Source organism: Varanus komodoensis, unplaced genomic scaffold (assembly GCF_004798865.1).
Source record: "Varanus komodoensis strain SLA01 unplaced genomic scaffold, ASM479886v1 scaffold32, whole genome shotgun sequence".
In the NCBI taxonomy this organism is placed as follows: domain Eukaryota; kingdom Metazoa; phylum Chordata; class Lepidosauria; order Squamata; family Varanidae; genus Varanus; species Varanus komodoensis.
The window spans coordinates 18,186,748-18,214,473 of NW_025335798.1; the positions used below are offsets into that span (position 1 = coordinate 18,186,748).

At 42.6% G+C, this 27,726-nt stretch overlaps 1 protein-coding gene across 1 annotated transcript; it reads left to right on the plus strand.

The window, feature by feature from the left end:
• The first annotated feature begins 26 nt into the window (after positions 1 to 26).
• On the plus strand, positions 27 to 25,196 carry LOC123027561 (histamine N-methyltransferase-like). Its single transcript, XM_044438494.1, has 7 exons — positions 27 to 136; positions 3,704 to 3,851; positions 5,554 to 5,606; positions 13,328 to 13,435; positions 15,342 to 15,472; positions 16,822 to 16,915; positions 24,616 to 25,196. The coding sequence occupies exons 2-7, from the start codon at positions 3,721 to 3,723 to the stop codon at positions 24,969 to 24,971; spliced, it is 873 nt and encodes a 290-aa protein (XP_044294429.1). The 5' UTR covers positions 27 to 136; positions 3,704 to 3,720; the 3' UTR covers positions 24,972 to 25,196.
• The last annotated feature ends 2,530 nt before the right edge of the window (positions 25,197 to 27,726 follow it).

Sequence of the window (27,726 nt, forward strand, 5' to 3'; positions counted from 1 at the left end):
TTGCCAAAACTCTGACAGTGTGGGTGGAGAGAGACTCAGTGTTTGACTGATAAAGAATTCATTTCCTGAAATTCTGCTGAATCCATTTGCTGCAGTCCTGCAGACGGAAACTCACAGTTCCTTGCGGATTTTACATGTGAGTACTGAACTTAAGAAACTTTTCTTTGAAAAGAAAAGCTGATAGCCTCTGTCATTTGTTACTTTAACTCAACAATAAATTATCCTAAAAGTGTGTGGGGGATTATCCCATTGCAATTAATCAAAAGTTCCTGGAGTGGAGTTTACTTTGCAAACAGACTTTATCCACAGTATATTGTTGTATTGTTAGTTCTGCTGCATGCTCGCGTCAAAGTAAGTTCCAATGAGCTCTGTGGGGCTTGCTCCATAATAAGAGGGCACAAGATTGCAAAAGTAAGGGTAGATAAAAATAGAGATTTAGTATTACACTATTTGAAATGGCAGGGGGGAGGGGGAGGACCTGAATCTCTTTCCTGTTCATTAATAGCCAGAAAATGTCAAATGGTTTGCCAAATGGTTTGACTCTTCCTAATTTGAATCTATAAATTATATAGACAGAAGAGGCTGCTAAGCAAGGAAATGTGCAAACATGTTTAGCAGCACCATTGCTAGTTCAAGGTGATGCACTATAAATTCTAATCCCAGTTTATTCCTGTTACTGCAGTGGTCTGTCTGTGCACAGCTGGAGATTGTCAGCACTCTTGGTCTCCCAAAGATTCTTCTGTTTTTCAGAGAATTAATGCAGACTTATCCCTGGAAGATTTTGAAGTGCCAGTGCAAATGTGAACCACTTCACACCACTCTTTTGTTTGCTGCTGCATTTCTTTCATTTATTTCTTCCACGTATGAGTACCTAAATATAGGTTTACACAACTTGGGACCCACCAATGATTTCTCAAAGGCACAATCCTATGGTAGGCAGCCATGGTGTTTGGGAAATTCTGGGAATTGTAGGACTTTTTTCCCTGTCTGGCCAGGCATAGGATTGTGCCTTCAATTCTTTAAATGTCTCATAAAATAAATGTCCATAGGGATTTTATAAAAGTAATACCAATATTTGGCATTTTATTTTCAATTTAGTTCCAAATTGTTGCCTTTTTTCACAGCAATTGTACTCTAAGTTAACATTTTCCTCAAGCTGTTCACTGTTACCCCAAGATTTCTTTCCTAGCTCAGATACCTGAAGCTGGGACTTTTTGCCCCAAAATGCACTTGCTTACATTTACCCCACTTGCCCTTTGATAAGCCATCCAGAGATGCACCGTATTGGATGGGATAAAAATATCCTAATATCAAACAAACAAACTTTTAATTTGGAAAGAACTCTTTGGAGCTCCTCACAATCATGTTTTGCTTTTTCACTTCTCACTCCTAATGAATAACTTTAAAAGGACTGTTCTCTATACAGTTCTCTTGGGAGCCTCATTATTTATACACTTTCACTGGGAGTATTGACCATTTATTCCTACTCTTTGTTTTCTATTCTATAATCTCTTACTGCTCTATAAGAGGACCTCTCTTCTTATACTGAGTATAAAATTGCCAAGATGCCTTTGTAGTGGTACTTCCACAAAAGCTTTTTGAAAGTCCAGGCAAATTCCCTCTACTGGATTACCCCAGTTCCAATATTTTTGACACTTGCAAAGAACTCTAAAAGATTGGTAAGACAGGAGTTACCTTTATAGAAGCCATGTTGATTCTTTCTTTTCAGGGCTTATCCTTCTACTTGCCCACTAATTCTATCTTTAAGAATTCTTTCAAGTGGTTTATTTGGAAAAGTTGCTTAGCTGCCCAACCTGGCATTTTCCAGATCTCTCATGGACCCCTTTTTAAAGAATGGTGTTCCATTGGCCATTCCCAATGCTTCTGATGTAGAAGTTGATCTTAGGGACCTGTTGCATATTTTATTAGAAGATCAGCAATTCACTTTTGGGCCCAGTGGAATTTGTCAGTATTTGTCAGTATCAATGTTGAATTTGTCAGTATGGTTGAGAATCTCAACTGTAGTCACTAGAATTTTCCTCTCTTCCTCAGCACTCCCCCTGAAAACATCAGAAAAGCCCAGCTGGGTCATGTATCTTCCTCAGTGAGAGAAACGAAAATAATTCATATTTGATTCTATCTTACTTCTACGGCTCTGTATGCATTTCTGAACTTACTCTATGTGGTTTTGATCCCACTGGACACTGACCTTATGGCACAAGTTAGTTTTGTTCCACAACACTCTCTTTATTCCAGAAGCTCTTTTCAACATTCCTTTTTCTCCAGATCAAATTTCTTGCCAGTAATCATGAAAGCAATTTTTGGTTCATGTAGCCTTTTGAATGCTCTGCTTAAAATTGCCTACAGGATAGCCTTATCCTATAGAATATCCTTGATTAATTAGTCAATTAATTATAGGAAATGCTTTTGAACCTGTCTTAGCCATTGTATGTGCTATTATAATGTTACTGAATGTTGTATTCATTGAAATCTGAACTTCTCTGTGTGAAAGAATATTAAATTGAAGGTTTTTCAGGGGAAAGGGGGCTTAAATGAAAGTTTGTTTATTTCTTTATTGAATTTGCATAAAAGCCTCCTATTAGCATAACACTCTCTCTAACACAGAGGTCTTTGGAAAACAGGAAATTTGACAACTGAAAACCTGTGTGAAGAGAGGGCCCAGGAGGAATAATCTGCCCTAGGGCCTAGAGGTACATAATGAATAGATCTGTTCTTTCTGCTGAAAGCAGAAGAAAAAGTGAACAGGTCTGGGAAGTCCAAGAAATGATGTGTGTAGCTGGCCAAATGAACAGTCAACGGGGTATGTCTAAAATGCAGAAATATGGAACAACAAGGAAAGAGGAAGAGCATTGTGAGATGTTAGAGGCATGGAAGTGATGCAGGGAAGACGATTGGAAAGTGAACTGGGAGCATTTCAGAGAGAAAATGAGCTGCACATTGTAGCAGGATGCAGGTGGACATAAGAAGGACCGCAGCACTGGAGAACGCCACAAGGCTCGGGAGGCAGGGCAAGATGTGGATTCCCATATGAATTTGAATTAATCAAGCAGCTACTGGTTTGCTGCAGGTTAAAATCATACCAAACACCCAACATGCATGAACTTCATTAAAATTTGGAGGAAATACTTTCTCAGAAATATGTAGCATCTGTACCAGTGCCTATAAAGGGAGAGAAAGACCTAATTTTGTTTAAGGGAAGTGATTTTCCTCCAGTTCCCAAAGTGAGCAGAATAAATTTAAAATAGAGCATAATTCTAGCTGGGTCAAAAGCAAGACATGCACCCTGATGTCACCTTGGAGTTTCAGTGAATCTAGTCAGTGAAATTATTCCTGATGGAAATAATCACTCAGCTTATCACTGAAATGTAAGCCATCCCCATGTTTACAAAGGAACCATGCTCTAAAGCTCTGGGTTGGCTGAAAAGAAGCAGATATTTGCAGCAGTCAAGATCTCAGTTCAAAGTTGGATAAAAATGCTGAAATGCTGCTTTAGCAAGCGCTTTCCCTTTATACTTTCTAGCATATTGAGAACAGCTTTGTAGCTATACTTTTCTAAGCGGCTCTCTGTGACATGGGAGAACCACTGAGGCTGCTCTGTATCTTTCCCTTTGCTTTTCTTTGCCACCTGCCTCACCTATATTAGAGCCAAATAACTGTGTTTCTTGCACTGTGTTTTTTTAAGTGGGTTGAGAACCAGCCATGACCATGAGAAGCTTGTCGTACGACCACAGCCACTATGCTGCATCTTTTAATGTGTTTCTCAAGAAATCAACAGAGCATCAGTGCATGCAGGAATTCATTCAGAAGAAGCTGCCGGGCATAATATCAAGGTAAAAGCATGGGCTTCTTATAAGGACAGGCCTTTGATACACTGTATGTGTTGTGTGTGTGTCCATGTGATGCAACAGAGCTGGCTTTGCAAAACCTGCTGGAGAATTTCAGCCTGCTCTTTCATTCCTCTTCCTCCTTTGCCCCACGACTTTTCCTCCAAATATTTGGCAATGCTTTATTTCAGCTATTCCAGCTTCTCTAGGGGACAGAGTCTGCCTAGCAGAAGGCAGATACCTTGTTACTTCATATGTAAATATAGTCCAAGAGGAATAAATATTTCCATACATTCACATATAGTGGCGAGGAGCGCTTTCCTTCAGCTTCGGCTGATTCATCAGCTGCGCCCCTACCTGGAGTACGACTGCCTGGCGGCAGTGACACACACGCTGGTGACTTCCCGTCTTGACTTCTGTAACGCGCTCTACGTGGGGCTACCCTTGAAGACGGTCCGGATACTTCAATTGGTTCAAAATAGAGCTGCCAGGCTGCTGACGGGAACTGGACATTATGCTCACATGACTCCAGTTCTCTGTCAGCTTCACTGGCTTCCCATTGAAGTCCGGGCCCAATTCAAGGTGTTGGTGATGACCTATAAAGCCCTAAACAGCTTGGGTCCTGGTTACCTGAAGGAGCGCTTACATCCATATACGCCCGCCTGCCCCTTGAGATCTGCGGGAGAGGCCCTTCTCCGGGAACCCTCCATGAAAGAAATTAGGAGGGTAGGTACTCGGAGGAGGGCTTTCTCTGCGGTGGCGCCCAATCTATGGAATGCGCTCCCCAGAGAGGTCCGCCTGGCGCCGTCGTTATTTGTTTTTCGGGGCCAGGCCAAGACCTTTTTATTTAAGCGTCATTTTAATTGTTAACAGTATTTGCTTATTTTATCTGGCCAGGGCGACTTATTTTATATTGTTACTTATTTTATATTGTTATTTTTATATTGATATTTTTGTATTTTACTTCATGTTGTGAGCCGCTCCGAGGCTTCGGCGAATGGGGCGGCATAGAAATGTTTTAATAAATAAAATAGTCACAAAGGAGAAATCACAATTTATCACTGCTTAGGATTCATGGAGAGTGATTTGGTAGCAATGCAGTTGTTTTTCCATTGGCTTTGTCATATTCAGAAAACCTGTTTAGTAGACCTGGGCTAAATTTCTTCCCCTTTCTATTAAAAAAAATGTAGCTTATTAATGGGCCAACATGGAAAAAATGACAGAAATCCATTGACAGCATGTTGGCCTGGGAAACCTGGGGTTGTATCTAGTGCTATACTTCCTCTTAGAGCAAAATGCTATCTGTTGCATAAGCACTAGTGATGCCAGCTCTTACAATCTTTCCACTAGTGCTGTGTTAGATATAATCCCTTGCCTGAACCGTTTATCAGTGCATGCTGCTCTATGGTGCCCTATAGGAGTGAACAGTGATGATGTCATGAGAGGAAAAAAAAAAGATTGCGCTTTGGAACTCAATTGGGTGTGGGCTTTATCCTCTGATCCAAGGCACTGAGAGTGACATCTGCTATTTGCATAGCTCCACCTCTTCATCTGCATAAGCGCTTACTGGGTTCTGTTTATTGGTCATCCCGGAGTGAGACAGAACATCCGGAAATGGCAGACAAGTTTCTGGATAGGGCTGCCATGATACTTCTTGAGTATCTTTTCAACCTCCTGACTATTTAAAAAAATTTTTTTTTTTTCTTAGTGTTGGCCATGAAAAATCTTCCATCAATGTTCTAAGTGTTGGTGGTGGAGCAGGTAAGAAAAAGTATGAAGACATGTTTTTAATTCTTTGAGTTAGAGACGATTATTCTCTTTTATGGAAGGTCTGCCTGTAGGTGACTTTAACTAATAGTGAAACTAGTGAACACGTTTCCTAGTCTATAATGTGAGTCCATAAATTGCTTTGTGTCTTATTAATGTTGTTGACTCGCCCCCACAATAACAAAGGCATTTACTGTGCTATAAAACAGCAAATGTGCTATAAGCAATCCATTTCCTTGAAAGGTTTAATTGGAAACTTAATGGTGAACATAGTGATAGTCTTTTTAAGGTAATTGTATCAGAGAACTTAAATAATTCCTATAGTTTAAATTGAAAGTTGTGGATAATGCAGGCTGCCATATATTGAGTTCTAAGATGCCCCAAAGCACTTGTTTGCATGCAAACAACTAAGTGAACTCAATTAAGGCTGTAGATTAAGCTACAAATCAGAGCGGTTTGGGTGAAGGGTTTAAAAATTATACAAGGGTGGTCAGCTGGTTACTTGTGAATGGGGGGAATATGTTCCCCAACTCAGTGTATGCAAATATAAGAATCTTTTAAGGAGGGATTGATATGAGAATCAGCTTTTATTTTTTTATGGAGAGAATATTATTTCTACTGAACTTATGAACAAATGATGACATTTATTCAATGTTTAATTACCAATTTCACATCCCCAGATTTGTCTGTAGCTCAGTTCCAAAAGTTAAACCATTGTGTTCTGAAATCTGAAGATGAAAACATCTTTGTAAATAGAGCAAAACAAAAGCTGTTTATCCTGCATCTGAAATTCAATTTCCATTCTTGAAAGTATATACTCATCTTTATGCTGTGTAAACCCAAATAAATGTTAATTGGATTATCTTTTCCAGGACAAATGGTTGCTCAGTTCTTGATATGCCATGCTTACATTTACTTTTTCAGTCCATATTATGGTCACTTTTCTTAAAGACCATTGTTATCTCCCTTTGCTGCCTTGTCTCCAGATTCCCAGTCTTCTGTGCTGAACAAACCTTTCTCCCTTGTGACTGTGACGATACCCTCTTCCCTGTATTCTGGGGACTTCTTGGGCTCTGATTCTGTATTTGTCAAAGGACAATCTATACTGGAGCACTTTTTAAAATCAGCATCGCAGTCCCTGACTCACAGAAAACATGACATATCCCCCAACTTGTTCTCGGGACTATATTTCTCCTTCAATTTTCCATTTCCAGGCCACTTCGACTATGGCTTTTTCCTGCCTCCCCCACGCCATTTTGATGTACCGCTGAGTTATGTGCGTTGCCCTCAAGGACAAGTATTATAACATTTACTAGAAGGAGGAGGTTCAAAGCTTTAGTGCCTGTTTTGCAACATTTCCCTCCACTTTCACTTCTGACCTTAGATAGGGGTAAGTGATTCTGGGCAGGAGATCCTTGATTGTCCTCTGTTTCCTCTCCTTTAGGGGCGGGATGGGTAATCAGCCATTCATTTGCAGGGGATGGGGAGCAGCTAATATTCAGAGCTAAACCTCTGCACAGGCCCTCCCCAGGCAGTCCTTGCCCCACGATTGCAGCATTATGGCTGCAGCATATGTTTGCACTAGAAATACAAATGATAAATCACACGTGAGCTTTCAAATGCCATTTACTTCTTTTCCAATTCAACAGTATATGTTGGGGTGTGACACCCAATTGCCTTATAAACACAGGGGGCCATGCATTGTATTCTTTAATGTGTAGCCCCAGAACAGCAATTTCGTGTGAAAAAGTGCCAGCACAGTGATGCCTTGAAAGGAGCCTCAGTACAGGCTCCGTCCTTGTCAGGCGTTGCATTCATATCAAGCTCCTGACTTTTGCATTTTAAAGCTTTTAACTCTCTCCCCTCCAACAACCTGTTTTACACTTGTGTAGACACACCTGAGCATATTAAATCCAGTATAATGGAAACATGTATGCCGATTTCAGAGGCTTCTTTCGAAATATTTCCAAGCCGTGTCCCAGTCTTTGTGCTGGACACATCTGAGATACTGTGAGGTACATGCAGCTGCTTTCTTTAAAGAAGTCAAGGGGTAAGTGTGTTTTGTACAGTAACAGGCAGTGCTTTTTTTGTAAAAAAAAAAAAAAAGGTGCCGGAACTCACGTCTTGGGGTCACACTTTTACACAATGGTTGCCGCTGGCAGTAAGCACTCAGCGTGCGACCACACGACCAATCCCAAGCCGAGCAGCACCCTCACAATCAGCGCCGACAATCAGTGCCGACACACAAGCAGCCCGCAGGTACTATGTTAATGATTTTTGCTGCCAATCTGCTATGCCCAACAGGGCGATTCACAATCACTTGGAAAAATCCGCCAGAAAAAGGTGCCGGAACACTGTTCCGGTGTGTTCTATGACAAAAAAAAAGCCCTGGTGACAGGTCTGTCCAAGTCCAAAGCATCTTCTGAGAAGTGTCTCATGCTGATATCCTTTTCCTTGTCAAACACATATTTTCTGGAAAATCGCCCATTTCTCCTCAAGACCTGGTTTACTCTTAAGCTGCCCAATAACGGATGTTCTCCTGGCAGTTATTTGGCAGAACCTTCCCTGAATCTTCCTAGTCTTGTGCTTCACTCCATCTGCCATCCTTACTTGTGGAGAGTCTGTTTCAATTTGATCACCTAGATCAGGGAGGAGTGCAGTGGATTTCGTAACTCCCAGTTGTCTAACAACAGCAAAACGAAAGATCCCCTGCATCAGACACAGTTTGGCAGCCACAACTGAATGCTTTGGGTGAAATTTATATTGTAAATTCATTTTATATTTTTAATATATTATATTTTAATGTTTTGTGAGCCGCCCCGAGGCTTCGGCGAATGGGGCGGCATAGAAATTTTCTAAATAAATAAAAATAAAATAAATAAACCAGGAACAGATCTGTGGACCAAAAGGGTTGGTCATAAATGCCATGCTATGCCTGCCCTCAGAGCATTTTTCTCCTTGATTTGCAGCATGGGTTCTGCTCGAGCAAATAATTTGCACCTGAGTTCAGCTGGGCGACCTCAGGGTTCTAGGGAAATCGGCAGACTCTGCCACAGCCAAACCAAAGTAGATCATACAAGCCAGAAGTCTGCCCACTGCTGTTCTAGACTGTGGCTGGAACACAGTGAAAAATGGGTCCCGGAGGAGTGCTTCTGTGTGAATCCAGGAATGGACTCATTGCCTGATTGCAGAACTAAGGCTTTGGTTTTTTTGGTGGGTGGTGGGGAGGAAGGTAAATTACTCCATGGTTCCTTGACTCAGGCAACAGCCTAATGTTGTGCTGCCAACCCCGTTTAACTATTGGTGAGAACGGGCCTTTCTTCATAAGGCTTGTATCTTATGTACATCATTCCGTCTAGTCACAGTTGTGCACGGGATCTTTGGATAGTGTAGTGACCCTTCCCTTTCACTTCTTGTCTTCTTGGGGGTGAGTTTTCTTTCAATTTGATTGTAACACTGCAAGATTTCTTTTTGACATGTGTGCCAGACTGTTTTGCTACGCTGCAGGGCCTCCTAGAGCTTATACAAAGGACAAGACGGAAAGGAAACACCTTGTGTAGTGCTTTGATCTTAACTTCTGAGATGCAACTGACGGTGAAAGGAGATATAATGAATCTGCAGCCAATTCACAAAAGCCCACTTCTGTTGCTGCAATACAACCACCTTCTGACTTCCCTTCCCATCCAAATGCCACTCTTCTTGCCTTGTGGCAGAGCAGCAACCTAGACTAAGTACAGCTACTGGCCCTGCCGCGCCTGGTGTGTCACTTCGTGTCCACTGCAAAGGATCTTTCTCGTGCCATGTCTGTCTTTAAATACCAGATTTCTTCAGGCCAGCTACAACACAACTTTTTGATATGCTGCTTTCCCCCAAAGCGCGCAGCCTGTGCAGCTATTCTGGGGGGCTTGAGTGAGCTGGGGGAGGGGGGATCTGGTGCTGCCCGAGTGGTACTTTTGGGCTTTGACAAAACAGCAGGAAAGCTAAGGAGAAGCACCTGATCAGCCTTCAGCAGCTCTCCTGGCTCTCTTGTCACCCCCCTTCAGCTTCCCCCCCTCTCTCTCTCTTTCTCTCTCTCTCATGCTCTTGCTTTCTCTCTCATTGACTTACTCTCCAACCTTTGGAGAGAATAAACGCCATGCCATTTCCACGCTCCGATCCTCTGAAAGGCCCAATTGATGCCTACTCAGAAGTAAACCACAGTAACTCCACTGGTGCTTACTTTTGGGGAAATTGGGACCAGGATACCTTAAGGAACGCCTTTTCCCTATTTGCCCTCCCTCCCCCTGAGATCGGCAACAGAAGCCCTCCTCCGGGAACCCTTTGTGAAAGATGTTAGGAGACAGAGTATCCAGAGGAGGGCCTTCTCTGTGGTGGTACCCAGTCTTTGGAATGCACTCCCCAGAGAGGTCCACCTGGCGCCGTCACTATATGTTTTTCGGCGCCAGGTTAAGACCTTTTTACTTAATATTTTAATATGTTTTAATATCAAATTTTATTACTGTATTTTATTAATTTGCATCCAGAGTGGATTGTCAATTTATTTATGCTGTTAGCCATCCAGAGACGTTGGTAATTGGATGGCATACAAATTTCATAAAATAAATTATTAAATAAAATAAAATAAGCCCAGGAGAGGGACTGCACTTGCTTTTAGAAGCTGCAGTAGCAGGTGCCCCAACACTGTCAAATTCACCCTGCATAAATAACACCACAGCACTTCCTGATAAATGGATGGGGCTCTTAGTTTAGTCCCCCCGCCCCCACGGCAGCCCATGATATCTAGGCATTATGCCACCAGTTTGCTTCATGGGTTATGCAAATTTTTTGGTCTTTGGGAATGGCTATTAGTAGTTGGTACGTCTGCTACCACCCATTTATGTTGCTTGATGCTGCTGTTTTTATTAGTGTGAGTCCAGAGCTGTGTGTGCACTACTGAGGCGTAAGAAGTAGATATCCGTTTGTCCTCTTCCTTGTAGCAGTGCCTCCAGCTCTCTGAAAACGCTACACAGAAGTCTGCGAACCCTGCTAAATTCAGTGAGCTGTGATAAAGGGGAAAGGTAGTGAATCACCAAAAAACTGTGCAGTGGCTTCTCTTGTGTGCGAAGCCCTTCTTTCTACAGATGAAAGCTCCTGGATGCAATCTACTGTTTTCTTTGTCATTGTTCCAAATGGTTTTTTTAAATGCTTGCTTACTTTTGAATGTGAGTTGTCCTTGGGCACCTTGGAGAAGTGGGAATGAAATGTCTTACAGTAAAAATAAATGGCACAGGGATAATGTGCAAGGCTTCATATACTGAGATATTCATTGATCTAACTTTCTCAGATCTAGTTAGCACAAGGGCTTCGCCCTTGTGATGCCCAGTATGTACCAGGCCTTGCATGTGTTTACAGTACTTGCTGGTTCTTAGACTGGGCAACCCTGTTCCAGCTGATTCCTTGCATCACACAACTTGGTTGCCAGTCAAGGCAGTGATGCTTAGCCAGCCATTCATTCACCCTCGGATCAGAGGGGTGGCGTCTTCCTGCACACATCTGAGTGAGCAATGTTGGATGCAACCCAAACACCAAGGGAGGGTTCAGGCTGAATAGCAGCTTTAGGAGAGGAGCAATTTCAGCTAGGAAAAGTGTGTGTGTATGTTGGGGGGTAGTTAAGCCTTCTGTGCAAAGTATGATGGCCTTTTTTGAAATGCCCATCCCTTTGTAGTTTCCATAACATTTAAGGAAGCTGTGGGTAAAGGCCAGCCTTGAGGGTAGGTATAACTGGGCACCTGCTGAAGGCCCACCCCACGTCAGAGGCCCCTCAGACTGGGCCTCCTCTTTACCATGCCAGGCTGCTCATTCACCTACTCCTCAACGTTGGCCCAGGAATCATGATGGTGAGAAGGAAACGGGAGCAGGACCTCCCACTGCTGCATCGCCTACTGGCAAACAAAGGGTAGCAGGGATAGAAAAGGTGATGCAGAGCAAGACTATGTTGTGCTCATGGTGAGCAACTGGACTCACTGGAGGGCTCTTACCCCAGGGCCCTCACACGCCTGGAGCCAGCACTTCCAGAGGTGGTCCACTCTAGAGACCTTCCACTCATGCCACCTTGCCTGGCAGTAAATAACACGTGCATTTCTATGCACAGACAGTGGCTGGTGATAGTACTAAACGGTGCCCTTGAAGGCAAGCTCTGTGATTTGTGTTGGGATGCCAGCCATGAATTTAAAGTATACTGTGGAGTTACTCATGAATGATTGTAACAGGTATGCAAATGCCTTTTGAAGGCTAAGTAAAGTTTATAGAAATCCATATGGAGGTTCCAGTAGAGGTGGGTGCAATTTAACTTTTCTTTTTTTAAATAAAACTTTAAATGTTTGCAAAAAAGAATATAGGAAAAACATATGATTAAAAGCATGCTATAATATAACAAAACCATGCATCCCACCACTGGGAGCACTGCTAACATGCACATGCTAACTCATTTGTTAGCTTTCTTTTTGCTGATGAACTGATTGTTTGATGAAGGGGGCTTCCACATGAGGCTTTCCTTGTGCTATGGCCCTGTCTTGTTCATGGAATCCTACAAAACATCCTCTTTCATTGGTAACTCTCCTATGTTTTCCTACAAAAAATGATAAAATAAAATACTATTAATGAGTAAAAGATGAAATCTCTGTGCAGGTCTTTCAAGCGTTCGTTCTAGGTGCCAACTGTCAAGAAGTACGCTAAGATGTTGATGTTGCTTGCTGACTCTAGATCTTCAGTAGCATAACTTCCAAAGGAAATGAAGGAGTCTTAAGTTTTCTCGATGCAATTCCTTGCTGGACTACATATGCATACCAGTTCACATCAGGATACAGTACCCCATGTGATCCCCAAACCCCTACTGACCAGATGCCATGAAGCGACCCGGTTGATTGTCACCCTTGCTTTTCCCTGAGTGGTTTTCATTTCATCTGAACCCATGCACAGGCCGGCATGAGAACTCCTATCTTGTTGGCTGCTCAGGATGGCCTGTTTTTTTTAATTTATTTTATTAGAACATTTCTGTGCCACTGGCTTTTCACACTGGCTTGTGATATCTGAACTTGGCAGAGAGGCTTATGTGAATTTTAGCAAAAAGGGCAGTACAGTTACCTAGCACAAGTGGAAAAAGCCCAGCCGCTTCTCACAGTACCCTTTACCCACTTCCACACAGACTCCTTCCCCAGCTCAGTACTTTGTCCGACAGCAACTAATTTTACCTCTTTTGAGCTGAGTTAGCACAGCTCTCTGCATGTGCATGGCAGACTTACCTCTGGATAAAGGTACTCGGTGTGGTTTTTGGTGACATGCAATGCATAGGTTGTGACTGGGAGATACATCTTTCCATTGGTCTTGCATTGTGGAAGGAAATGTTTCTTCACCCACTGTCTTTGATTATTGAACATATTCCATAGCTGGTTGTGCTGGACTGTAATTAGATGCCCCTCCCACATGCTTCACATACTGAAGCATGCATTGTAGCTTGGTTTGTGATAATAGGCTGCCATTTGTGAGCCATGACAGCTGGCACCGTGACATGGGTAAGGCACCAATCAATGGTGTGATGGGATTGTTATGCAACATTCCCTTTCAGCTACTGCTTGGTCACCTGATAGGGGAAAGGATGCCTAACATATTGTAAACTAAATGAGACATGTAGATGTTTTACAATATTGTCAGCTTTCTATTTCTTATTTGTTCCCTAGGAGAAATTGACCTCCAGATTCTCACAAAGCTACAAGATAAATATCCTGGCATTATTATTCATAATGATGTGATAGAACCAAACTCTGAGCAAATCATGAAATACAAAGGTATAGTTAACACGGTGGCTTATGTTTTCTTGCAGTTTGTAGTGCTTTTAAGAACCCACTTTGAAAAGTGCAAGATAATTTGTCAGATCATTTCCTCTTTTCTTGTTCTATCAGTGCTACGCTTGTCATCCCGTAAAGAAATAGTTGGCATAATGTTTCTAGGGATCATTCATTTGCTGCAATTCCATTGCAAGGGAATTCCTATTTTGTGATTCTCCGCATGGCACTAACACAGAGGATGTTTCAATCCCTTCCGAAGTGGCAGTGAAAGCAGTAAAAAAGTGAAATAGTTGTAGAAATGAAAGAGAGAGGAGACTGCAGCTATTTAACAAGGCAGCTTGAACTCAGCCTGAAACTGAAGACTACTCCATCAAAACCGATTTTCCTACATGGATATATAAACGTGCACACACCATGTATGGTGCCAGTTCCAGTGAAAGCACATGTGCCTACTTTGTATGTATCTTTGGAATGGGAAACCATGCTTGGCTGTACGATTGGCGAATTACACATATTTCCACTTCAGAAAATAGTTACATATTAAGTGGAACAGGACTATACTGCCTTGTGGGCTTTCAAAACTTCTTTGCTGGTTGGCCCAGTTCTGATTTTTGACAGAGAGAAGCCACATTGGCAGGCATTAGCTTTCTTTTCCTGCTCTTCGTTTTCCCGATGTCTCCTCACAGACTGTCTAGTGATTAAATAGGAGCAGACTGAGCCAGATTATTTTCAGTGCTGATATGGATTGCTGCTCAATGATGTCTGAGTTTAAAATAGCAAATTAGATTTGAACTGTGGTCATAGAGGCTAGAGACTGATAAATGGAAGGAGACCGGGTAGCGGCTGCTGCATTCAAAAGTGGTAGCCTGTGTCCAATAGGGAATGCAAAGAAAGGGAGATAAGCAGAGGCAGAATATTTTTCAGTTATTTCTCCAGGATGTATCATAACCGGAGTCCTGAAAAAGTAGCACTTTGATTTGTGGGCCCATAAGAAAGCACAGCGTTCTGAATTCTTTGTGCATACAAAGGTCAGGACTGTATGCCAACTCAATGTGCCCAAAACAGTGAAGGCAGAGTTGAAATGGGATTAAGTTAGCCGTGCTGCAAGGACCTGCTTTTCTCTCTTTCTGGGTGCTTTCTGGGCTACCAGAAATGCACTGGAAATCAGGAAAGCATTGCAATCATCTTGGTGTCATTCAGTGTTCAATGCCAAACTTCAAAGCTGCACTGAAACAAGACCTGATTTTATGAGGAGTTGAAATTGGGCACAGTGGCATTATGTGATAGGCAGTGTTTGGGCTTTCTTTGGATTCTGGTGGGTCAAAATCCAACTTAATTCAGTATGAAGGAACCTTGGACATAATCTAGACAATGGTCACTAAGTGCAAGATCCATTGTTCTCTTACATCTAGTGCTTCAATTTGTCCCACTAAACAAAATGGACTCTGTAGTGCTTTACTTGGCATGAATTTTATTTGTGACATATACTTTGTAGCCTACAGTGGTACTGTTGCCTGAAGATATTTCTAGTATCACACTGGTGAATTGCTGCCCGTCCTCTGCATATCTTAAATCTAAGATGTATCCCCAAAATCCAAGTTCTATATATAAAACAAAATGTAGACATTTTGTTCCTCCTTATTGGAGTCATCAGAGATAGAACTGGAGACAGACTCTGAGCCTGTCATATAACAGGCAACAAAAAGTGCTTCCTTCACTCCTCGGTTTGCTCCATTAAAGCAAGTGAGGAGTGGAGGGAGGCAGCCAGCAACTCAAGATTGGCCTTACCAATGACATTGATGTCATATTTTTAAAAAATATATGGCTCTCAGCTGCTCTAAAATTTGAAATGGAAATGCATTCCATATTTGCAATTGAGATAAACTGTGAAGCGATCATATTTTAGAAAATGCTGCAAAGACATCAAACCTCGAGAACATAAAGTTTACTTGGCACAAGGAGACTTCTTCAGAATTTGAAAGTCGAATGAAGACAAGCAAAGAGATGAGGAAGTGGAATTTCATTCACATGATTCAGGTAAAAAGTTGCCTACTACATTGTCACAGAGCTCTTGCTGAGCCATTACATTCATGGCTTACCCTTTCTGCAGGATACGGAACTTAAAAGACACTGAGCTACAACAAATCATTGCATTTTGTACAGCCTGATATTTACAGTATTTTTCTGTACACCGCTGCCTCCCAGTTGGTTGGCTATCTAGTTATTCATGTGTAAATAACAGACCACAAAGCTGTGAAGTGCAAAGGTTGTCACAGGCTGGATGCAAGCTTAAGGGCTGCCTTTGTTTTACTAGGAAAGCTAGGATGCACTGCAGCAGAGGCTGCCTGCAGGAGGAAGGGGCTGGCTGCCACGTTTCTGGCAATTCCATCTGCTCCTTGTAGTCCACAGCACCACATCCCACTCGCTGTCCAAGAGAGCCCCCTCCCTTGCCCTCGCCTCCCCAGGCAGCTTTTTGGGATGCTAGAGAAGAGAGGAGGAATCAGAGCAGTTTGCCATGTGTCACCTCCCTCAAGCATGGAAAGAACGCTGCTGAATGAGTCTTGATCCAACCCTCTTCCCACAAGGTTCTCTTGGGAGTTTTCATTTGAAGGCACGAAATGGCTACCCTGGGTCAGCTGTTCAGACTCTATCTCACCTTAGGCAATCGTCTAACAGTGGAAAAACCCCCTGGGAGTGCAGAATAAACTCAATCTGTTGCTACTATTTCAATGAGCAAAATAAATTTTCTCTGGGAGACATTTTGGAGGTAGTCAAAGAGCAGGTAGACTGATCTCAAACAGCACAGAATTTGTTTTATCAGGGTCTGTGTAAACTCTCTGACTTGTCCTCACAGAAGGGGCTATTTAGGCTCAGTGCAGGAATCCAGTTTAAAAGCATCTATGCCAGATGGTGTCCAGTCTGTTCCTGTTTCAAAATGTTCCTTGGTCCTTTGAGTCCTTGGCTCTCATATGAAAATCTAAGAGTTAATTTTGTAAGGAAAAAGAGTACATGTGAGCTCTAAAAACTGTGGAAATTAAAAGCAAGTAAAAAGAAAAAGGATAGTGACTGCTTCTCACACTTTGCTCTTTGCCTAACTTTTCTGAAATGAGCTCTATGCAATGATGAAAGTATCTATATCTGCCATAAATGTTCCAAAAGATTTGAGGACTTATTATTCTTACTATTACAAGAGAACCTGTTCAATCCTTACTTTTGAGGGAAAAATGCAAATCTGTCATTTTAGTGCACACAGATAAAGAGAAAGCAGAGATTAATACAAACTGGAAGATGCATATATTAGGTTTGTTTCTGCCCTAATGAAAATGGGAACAATCATAGAAGGGCTTTTCAAAATCTACTTTACATTCAAGAATCCTTATTTCTAGATGCTGTATTATGTAGATGACGTCTCAGCTACCATTAGGTTCTTTCACAGCCTCCTGGAACCTGGGGCCAAACTCCTCATTGTTCATGTTTCAGGTAGGTACAATGAAGTACACTTTTTGCAGTTCCAGACTGAATTCAGACATGCATGGGTTTGTAATTAAATATGTGTTTCTATTTTCATCATGGGTCACCTCATTCTTCTGATTTACCATTTATTTATTTAAAGTTTTTCTAACCCGTCCCCTACAAACATCTCAGGACAGCTTACAATAAATAAGTAGAATAAGAGAAACCCCAATAAGTAAGTAGTCTAAAACAAACACCTGTTTGTTCATGCCCCGGTCTTCAGTACAGTATGTATCATATGAGTTTTAAAAATTAAATCTAACTGTATTTATTTATATATAAAATCTTATGAGTCTCCTTTCAATTCAAAAGTACCTTTCAAGGTGATATATGAATGAGAACATATAAAAGTCATTACAATATAGTAACTAGATAAGAAATGTAGTAATAATTATAATAAATTATAAAAGAGAGGGAAAAATAAAGCAGAGAGCAGGATTAAATTTAAAACCACTCAAATGCCAAACAGAACAAAAATGGTCCACCTAAAACTAAACAAAGAAGGAGCCACTTGAACTGCCCAGAGGGAGGAACAGTCAGGGTCCCACCACAAACAGGCCCCCGTTCTGACCAGCTTAAGCTCTCTGAATGGTAGGACGTGAAGGACAGCTTCTGAAATTACAGACAGGTCCTTCAGATACATGGCCCTAAACAGTTTATAACTTGATAGGTGAGCACCAATGTCCCTTCCCTTCCCTTCCCTTCCCTTCCCTTCCCTTCCCTTCCCTTCCCTTCCTCAGTGCTTTATCTCCCCAACAACAAATGGCCACCTAGATAGAAAGCAGGTGAGGCACAGTGGCCACAGAAATTGCCACTGCAGCTCCGTGGTGCAGACATTGGATGCAAACTTGGTTTTCAGCTCAAAGATTTACATGCTCTGAGGGTAGCAGGCATCGAATTGTGCCCTGTGAATGATAATTAGTGACATCCTTGGTTTCTTTAATGATCTCTTTATTATTTTATATTCTTATTCCTTTTGTTGCCTTTGTTAACACAATTTCAAAATAAAATAAAATTTCATGAGGAAAAAAGATTGCGTATTTGAGAGTAGCCCAAACTCCCTTAGGCCAAACTACCGTAAGATACACAGGCACTTTATTAATCAAGACACTTCTCTTTTTATTTCCTACCTTCTGTTCATTTCTACATCTCTCATAAATGTATGTATTTACTACATTTATACTGCACCTTATTTCAAACTCAGAGCAGCTGTGCTTCAGCCAAGTTGTTGCACTGAGTACCTTGTGATCATTTGACCGGATAAAACGATGGAGAGCTAGACTAGGAAGGGCCACCTTTTTCAGCCAGATGTAGGGAAGGTTTCGTTCTTTCTCCCCGAATTTCTCAGCACCTGTTTTTCAAACTGCAACCCTGAACCAATTTGCTGGGAAGCAGGCACCACTGGACGTACGTCTGAGTCAGCATGCATAGGATCATGCTATTGAAAGCTGGTGTCCTCCCTTGAGCAGCCTAGCAGGAGAAATAAATGTTTTCCCCACTACAAGGCTGAGGACACAAGGCAATAATCCAGGACTTTAAAAAAAGCGGGAAGGATGGCGCTTTCCCAAACCATGGATGTTTAGATAAATGGGGAAGTTCTTCTACATCAGCAATATGAATATTTCATTATCCAGAGTTAGACTTCATTAAACTGCACCTCAGTCCTAGCATCCTTGTAGTGTTTTTTTCCTCGTAGGACTGCTGTTACTGCTGCTGAATGCTTGTGCAGTACTCCTCATTTTTCATTCAGCCTTCCAGCACAATCCCATATATGTCCACTTGAACTAAAACCTATTGAGTTCAATGGCACGTATTCCCATAGCAGTGCATCAAGGACTGGATCCACATCAAAGCCCTTGAGAGATAAAAGTCCATTTCCATATTATGGATGCTGCCCTTGAGTGGAATAAAGAGCAAACTGAACAACAAGCACCCAATACAGTAATTGTTGGCTGGGATCTGAACTGGGCACAAGTTGAATGTCCCCTAGACTATGCTGTCTGCTTCAGCCTCAAAGTGCTTGTCAAGTCAAATAATTCATGAGTAACTTGTCTGAAGCCCTGACCCTGAAATACAAAATTCTTGGACAGTTTAGCCACGTTCGCAGCTGGCAGTCTTTCCCACAAGGGTATAACTCACCATCTGCTATTCTGGGGACATTGCCCCTTGTTGTGAAACTGGGGGTCAGAGTTCACAGCAAACTTGATATCACCAGAAAATGTGATGTCACCAGATGTCAGTGCCCGTGTTCATGTTGAGAGTCAGGTTATGTGGAATATTAGAGCTTGTCTGCAAGTTCCTAGTTCTGGAGCTGTGGTAGACTGATATGGATCACAGAGATGTGGGTTAAACTACATGGTACTTCGCAGAAACATTGGAAGAATTCACAAAGTTATCAAGTGGCTTTATGACGCTCATGATGTGCAGTAGCTCAATGCCACAAACAGAATATGCACATAGTCTAAAAGCTGAATTCATGGAGGGAACCCATGTGCTTTCAATGAATTCAGCAAGCTACTATAGGTTTTCCAGACTCGCACCTGTTGCAACCCCAGACTGCATGAGGCATGCAGCAAATAGGTACGACAGAGCTGTGTTGTGCTATTTGGTCGGCTCATTTCCCCATGTTTACTGGCCGTTGCTTGTAAAAGTCGCATCTCAACTTGGTTATATTTGATACCTGAATAAGAAAGTTGTGATTGAGGCACCTGAAACACGGAATGGCAGAGGAGGCAATATTTATGCATCTGTTTGCATGTATTAGCAAGAGAGCAGAGCAAATTGGATACATTACACACAGTATGGTGCCCAGTGCAAAATCCTATGGGCAGAACCAGCCAAAGTTAAACAGTTTCAGGTTTCAGTAATTTTTGCATCAGTTATACTTAGATGTTTGCTGTAGACAGAAGCGCCACTGTTAATGAAGAACCAGAGGCTGAGACACAGGACAAAAGCAGAGATGAGCGGGATGGGCAGCTTCATCAATGACAGGTTGCAGTGTTACTACCTTAAAAATGGACTAACAGTCCACAACTTAGGCTGTGTGCTTAAATGCTAGGACTCTTGACTGTCAAGGGTTCTTTTTGTAGGGTTAATTATATGTTTAACAGGAAGAATGCAGTTCTTGACTAATGATTAATACTGCCATAGTCAAGAATTGTCTTTAAAGCTGATCCTCTAAACTGTGTTGATCCCTACGTTATGATTTTCAGTGGCAAACCTGCCTGTGCACCTAAAAGTAATTCCTTACCGATGCCAGTAACCATCAGAGCCCCAGGACCATCCAAACCTCAGCTTGCTGCCTGCGTTCCCTGCGCGCCACTTCCCCCTTGCCCGGCTATGTTTGGGGAAACCATGAAGGAGGCAGCAGGGAAGATTTTCCGCTCAGTTGCTAGTGATAATGAAGGAGAGGATGAACATGAGCAATAAGGCAGGAGCGGCGTGAGGACAGAAGACGCACAGGGTTAAGTGGATATGACAGCAAGGAGAACGAAACCAGTAGACCATGTGCACTGGGAAGGACTCAGGAGAAGCAATTAAGGAACACCTAATTGTGATGTGCACAATCCACCAAAATGCCACAAGTGACTGCCCCGTTGCTCTTCTGCAACACTGTTCTTTTCAGTGGAGCGTTCCCAGGTAGGAGTTCTCACTGGATTATACTCCATGCAATTCCTCCTGCAGAATCATAGATCTTAATGAGAACTTGGCTGTAGAAGCGAAAAAGCGCAAAACAGATCAGGAACTTGGATACCGTCTAAAGGTTTGACCTCTTCCCACAATCTCCTTGTCAATGAGACTGGGGCAGGTCTGAAGAATTATGTAGAAATTGTGTTTTGTTTTTAAGATAATAGCCTCCCCACACATTCAGTTCACAGTACAGTCCTGGAAAAACAAAAGTAGCACCATATGTTGCATCTACAGGGAGTGATTATAATAATGTGCCAGACAGGTAAGGTATAATTGCTCCGTTCAGAAATGGCATAGAGTCACAGAACACTGACACCAGCACATTTCTTGCAATTAGTACACTGCATTCATTTTCCACCAGGTGGAAAGAGACGGAGGCACACAGATTTGTTGTGCTGCATCGATTCTAGACCACTGGAGTGTTTACGTTTCAGTAAGAAACTGTTTAAAGATAGACTGCTTTCCAAAAAGGCAGGCGACTGGCTTTATTAGCAATGGGGATTTGCAGTCATACCTCTCAGCAAGCCCTCATTAGTCTTGAATTTATTGCTTTCCTACCCATTGGGGCTGGTAGCTTTGGCCTTTTATAAATGATTCACATCAGAAATGCTGAATCATGCCACCAAGGGTACCAAATAAATGGATTAGCCTGGTTTCACTTCTCACTGCTTCTGCTAATATTTTCCTTCTTCTCTGCAGGATCTTATCTATGTACCTTATGTCAGCCTTTAGTAGATTTTAAAAGGATAGCTCCCTTGTCACTGTGGGATGCAATCTGACTGGCCTAAGGTTGCCAAATGTTCCTTATTCTTTGAAACATCCCATATGCTGTAACTTCACAGAAGCACAGAATGTAATGGATGTCCCTTATCTGAGAATGCTGCCGTGCCGTGCAGCATTTTCGAAGAGGAGACACCAAAGATCTGTCATGTCTTGGGTTGCTTGCTTCTCCTTGGCCTGCTTGAAATCAGTGTAATTGTTTCTCAGTCAGCTGCATTTTCTTGCAGCTCAATCTCAGCACCAGGCAATGGGAACTTTTAAAGTTTCCATGAATTTCAGCAAATCACATCTCGGCTAAATCCTATGGAAATGAAAGAGGGTTTAATCAGTCCGAGACTATGACCGAGACTATTCAGACAGGGCTTACCTTTGGGTAAACATACAGAAGATCTGTCTGATTACCCGTTCCTTGATTTAAGGGCCCTAAGCCACAAGTAATTTGGAGAGTGATGTCAAAATGCTCATTGTTTTTTTTTATAACACTTCCATGCTGCTTGTCAATCACCTGAATAAACATTTCTTAACAATAATAAAGTCATGCATAAAATCCTTCAAAAATTATTAAAAGACCAGAATAAATGCTAAAATCCATCAGCATTTATTCTGTAATTTAACTGTAACTTAAATTAGACACAGTGGCATATGTAGATGCTCCAGTTTTTAGAATTTATGAGTGAGTCTTACACATATCTTCATCCTTGTCTGTAATTATATAAATTCTTGGTTTCTTCCTCTTCCTTAGAATTATGGGAATTACTTTTCAGAGAACAGTACTATATGTATTTTAAAGGTTTTGCTATGTACTTCCTAATAGCCATACAAAAACTACATCTTTATTTATCTCAAGAAACTTGAGGAAATTATCATATAATATAGAATGATGATTTGATTGTTTTGTCTTCAGAATTTAACAGTTAACCTTGAGGTTGAGTTTTATAAATTAAGGCACAATCCTAAACCCCAGTATATTTCAGATGAGATTAGGATACAGCAGGCAAGGAGCACCACCAATGGGGTGTCCCATCCACCCCAATATCCACCTAGATGCCTATGGAAAGCCCTGTGGGGACAGGGGATATCCTGGCACTTACTCTTCCAAAGAGCTGCAGGATCAGACCCGGTAACTATGCAAATTCTTTAGTTGGTTTCAGTGCATGGGAGAGGAATGACAAACAGCACCTTCTCTGCCAAACTCCTCCCCTCCCCTCCCTTCTGGCAGAGCCCCAAAAGACAGGAATTCTAAGACATACAGGGCAGCCCGATGCATGCATTATCTGAAGTAAGGCCCTCTGTATTTATTGGAGGACTACTTCCAGGTAAGTGTGTGTAGGATTGCAGTAAAGGGAATGAATGACTGGCGCCTGTAAGAGGTCTTATTCCCAAACACATGATCAGATCCAACAGAGCAGGAAAATCTAAAGGCTTATTTACTTAATCACTTATCCTGCAATAACATCTCCTTATCTCAGCTTCTGATTTGATTGCAGATTTAAAGGAAGAATCAAATGATGGCAGAGAGTTAAACTAAAGTCAAAAATCTCTGGTGAAATCAAAGGCTCTTGTGTAGAGAGGAAAAAAATAGGTGCTTTTTGCAAAAGCTTTCTCCATTCCCTGGTACCAAATAAAAAGTGCTGTCCAGGGAGGGTGTCCAACAAGGAAATGCCTCCATGCCTCTTCATTCGCTATGGCAGCATTTAAAGATGGAAATCACCCCCTGCTGTGTGAGTGCTTTAAAGATGGCTTTGGATTGTCCTTGTTGAATCTGTGCATCTTCACTGTAAGTCAGTGGAGAACTATCAGACTGTCGCTGACTGTTGTGCCCGTCTGATAGACATATAGTCTGAGCATTCGTCACATCACCTACATTAGACTGAGGAGGAGCAGTTTCAGTAGTAGACAAACCAGTGCTACTTGCAAAGGTGATCAAGGAAGGGATCAGCATCCCTTTCAATGGAGCCTCTGCCCGGCCCACACTGTATGTTCCCCAACAACTACCTCCCGGAGGGAGTACCTTGTGGCCTGGATATCTGCAGGGGAGAGGGTGGCTGGGTAAATGGGAGCTGGACACTGGCCCCCAGTTGCTTGCAAAGAATGGCTGTGACCCTTCAGTGTCGCCAGGCAGTGTGGCTGGCAAAGAAAGGAATGGAGGAAGGCTCTTTGAGGTACCGTATGGACCTGCTCTGTGAGAGAAGTGCCCCTTTGGGGTGCTCCTGAATGGGTCATTTCCCACTGGTTTGCACCTTGTAAAATCCTGAGAAAACATGTCTCAGGATTTGAGGCAGCGGCTATCATAGCTAAAGCATTGCCCAGAGTCATTTCACTACTGCGGCCCTCCTTGACCAGCCCTCCAGTCTTATCCAGCGCTCTACCCAAACCACTCATCTTTCTCATTGTTCTGACCACTCATTGTCTTTCCTTAAATGCCTGCACTGGTTTCCTGTCTGTTCCTGGGATTTCCTTACCTCCCTTGAATCACTCCCAAACATGAACCTTTCAGCCAATGCAGAATGCAGAACCAGAAGCCTTGGCATGTGTCAGATTCCTCTGGAATTACAGAGCATCTTAAACTTTGTATGTTGCACTCAGTGTACACCAAATTATTTTAGTGGAATGTTGGTTAAAATAGGTTTCTTGGGATTCAGCCCGGTTCTTACTCAAGGGCAGGGGTGCAGAACCTCAGGTCCATTGGGAAAATGTGGCCCACCCGAGGCCTCAGTCCAGCCTTCCAGGAATCCACTGATGGGCACGCCTCTTTGCTGGCCATGGTCTCCCTTCCCACTACCAATCACTTGGTGGGCTTCTGGGTTTCATGTCATCAGCACAGCCCCACTTTTAAATGGTTGGATTCTCCTAAAGCTTAATTATTGGTAGGTGGTAAGACTGTCATGCTAAGTTATGCCTTGGTACTTTGGTCCCCAGTCTTTTGCCTCCAGTCCCACCCCATAGAAATCTTTCAAACAGAGTTCAGCCCTGAAGCTGAGAGCTGTTCTGCACCCATACCCAATTGTAACTAAAGTTTACCCTCTTTACCTTGCCTCTGTTTTCCTTCCTCCTTCTGTTGTTCACCTTTGCCTATTTGTACAGCACAAAGCCCCTGAGAGTAAGGCTTTGTGCAGCCTGCTCATTGTAAAGAGCCATCTATATGGATGCTTATCATTATTTTTAATTGAACATGCGTAATATCATTCAATTGGCAGGAACCAGTGGATGGGCCAAGCTTTGGAAGAAATTAAGTCCTCGTTTACCTGTGGTTGATCGTTGTGCATATGTTTCATCTGCTGACATCAAACAGCTACTTGATGGGGCTGGTCTGAAATACCAGTCCTATGAGCTTCCGTCAGTTATGGACATCACTGATTGCTTTACTGAAGGAAACAAAGATGGGGAGTTGCTGCTTGATTTTTTGACGGAGACGAATAATTTTGTTGAAACCGCCCCTCTTGACCTAAAAGATGAAATTATCAAAGACCTTAAAAGTCCTGAATTGAGTGAAAAGAGAAATGGCAAATTTTTGTTTAATAATACCCTAAGTGCCATAGTGATTGAATCCTGAATAGATTCCTCTGAATTTCTCAGAGACAGAACCACTTAATGAACTGATGATGTTAAAACATTTTAAATATGTTATTAATTATTAAGTGAGACTTGGAACAAAGAGGCAGATAATAGAGCCGTTTGTGGCTGCTGTTCTAACTGCCTAATAGTTTTGTTATACATTTACAATACTGCATATGAATACTTTAATAGATTAAAACACGACTTCCAGAGTTGCACATCATTATCTTGGTGTCATGGTTCCATAGCTGGATTTCACATGATACAATCATTAATCAAAAGCTGAAAATCATCAATCTATATGTCTCTGATTGATGGCAAAAATGTAATGACCTTGAAAGAGGAATCCTTTACAGCTGCCTTAACAGTACTTATAACACATATTTCAAAAGTCTGAAGTCAGTTCTGCTCCCGCCTTTTAGAATATTTTAATCATTAAATGTCTGTAGGAAGGAGCCATGGGCTGGAGAATAGGAGAGAAGAGGCTCTCTTAGCAGATGAACAGGTGGATTTGGGAAGGATAGAGCTGGACAAATGGCAAGCCAGTCATGCCTGTTGAATCATTCGAGTGGAAGTGGAAAATCTAAGTGAAAGGCTCTTTCCAGTCAGGGACATTGTAGACAATCCAAATAGTACAACTGGAAGTGGTCTATAATAAGTGGTAAGATAGTGGCTCACAAATGCATTGCATTGTACATACAGTGTGGGACATGTGGATGCTGAAAGATGTGCCTACTGTGGGACACACACAGGCATGTGCCTAGTGACATAAAGAACATTTCCAATTTCCCAACTCCATGAACTGGCCTTTAGAGGGGCTGAGTTGTCTTTGCTTCTTCTCCAGGGAAGCGTTCCTCAGCTTGGGTCCCTCTAGATCTTTTGGGCCTAAATTCCCTTCAAATCAGTATGGCCAGTGTTGAGGAATGTGGAGGGCTGTAGTTCAAAACATCTGGTTAGCATCAAAGTCCCAGAAACTCACAGGAATGTCAGTGCATGTACAGAGACCTCACAAGTTTACATTAGCATTGAGTCATGGACAGTAATGCTTCCAGGGGATGCCTGCCCCAGCTTGTTCTCCATCTTTTAGAAGCATGAGCATGGACACGGTTCAGGAGAAGTGGACGGTGAGATTGAGGAAGCTAAGGTCAAATAGAGGTGAGGAGGAGACATAGCTCAAAGGTGCAGCTCATGCTTTACATGCAAAGCATGAGTCAGTCCTTGGTATCGCCAGACACAAAAATCAGTTTTGGATGATAAAAAGTCCACATTGCCTGAGGAAAGCCACTAAAAGTAAGAGGAGTAGATGGTACTGAACTAGTTGGGGGGAAAACTTGCACAATCCAACTTCTGATGTTCCTTGGTCTTTTGTGTTCATGAAACGCTTTAAACACTGCCTTAAAACAGACAGACAAGCCACCTTATCTCCAGGAAGCATAATTCCCTGTCCATACATGCATGGAGTTGTGTGTCGCCACTTGGAAATTGGGGAGCATGGTTAGGGAGGCTGGCACATTTGACAGGCAATCATGCAGTGCTCCCTTTGCTGCTGGATATATTGAGGTTCATGAAATGAGCGCTTTGGTAACTTTCAAAATCATGTTATTTAATCCAAGGGAGCAGGAGAATAGACTGAAGACCAACTGGGGTAGCTCGGTGTGTGCAAATCAGTCAAACGTGAATTTGCCGAAGTTCTCCAACTTCTGTGCGGAAGCTCTGACTCAAGGCCACAGTTTTGTTTTACTTTGTACTTGTAATTATTTATTTATTTAATTTATTTAAAACATTTCTATGCCGCCCCATTCGCCGAAGCCTCGTGGCGGCTCACAACATAAAATTAAAACAAATTAACAATATAAAATAAGTCGCCCTGGCCGGATAAAATAAGCAAATAATATTAACAATTAAAATGACGTTTAAATAAAAAGGTCTTCGCCTGGCGCCGAAAAACAAATAACGACGGCGCCAGGCGGACCTCTCTGGGGAGCGCATTCCATAGATTGGGCGCCACCACAGAGAAAGCCCTCCTCTGAGTACCTACCCTCCTAATTTCTTTCACAGAGGGTTCCCAGAGAAGGGCCTCTCCTGCAGATCTCAAGGGGTGGGTGGGCGTATATGGATGTAAGTGCTCCTTCAGGTAACCAGGACCCAAGCCGTTTAGGGCTTTATAGGTCATCACCAACACCTTGAATTTGGCCCGGACTTCAATGGGAAGCCAGTGAAGCTGACGGAGGACTGGAGTCATGTGAACATAACGCCCAGTCCCCGTCAGCAACCTGGCAGCTCTATTTTGAACCAATTGAAGTATCCGGACCGTCTTCAAGGATAGCCCCACATAGAGCGCGTTACAGAAGTCAAGGCAGGAAGTCACCAGCATGTGTGTCACTGCCGCCAGACAGTCGTACTCCAGGTAGGGGTGCAGCTGATGGATCAGCTGAAGCTGAAGGAAAGCGCTCCTCGCCACTGCTGTCACCTGAGCTTCCAATGAAAGCTCTGGGTCGAGGAGCACTCCCAGGCTGCGGACCTTGTCCCTAAGAGGGAGTGCAACCCCATTCAGGACTAGGTTCAATTCACCCTCTCCGAAGCCCGATCCGCCAACCAACAGGACCTCCGTCTTGTCTGGATTGAGCCTCAGTTTATTGGCCCTCATCCAGCCCATTACCTCGGCCAGGCACCGGTTCAGTACAGCCACTGCCTCACTTGGATTGGTGGAAAACGAGAGGTAGAACTGGGTATCATCAGCGTACTGATGGTTC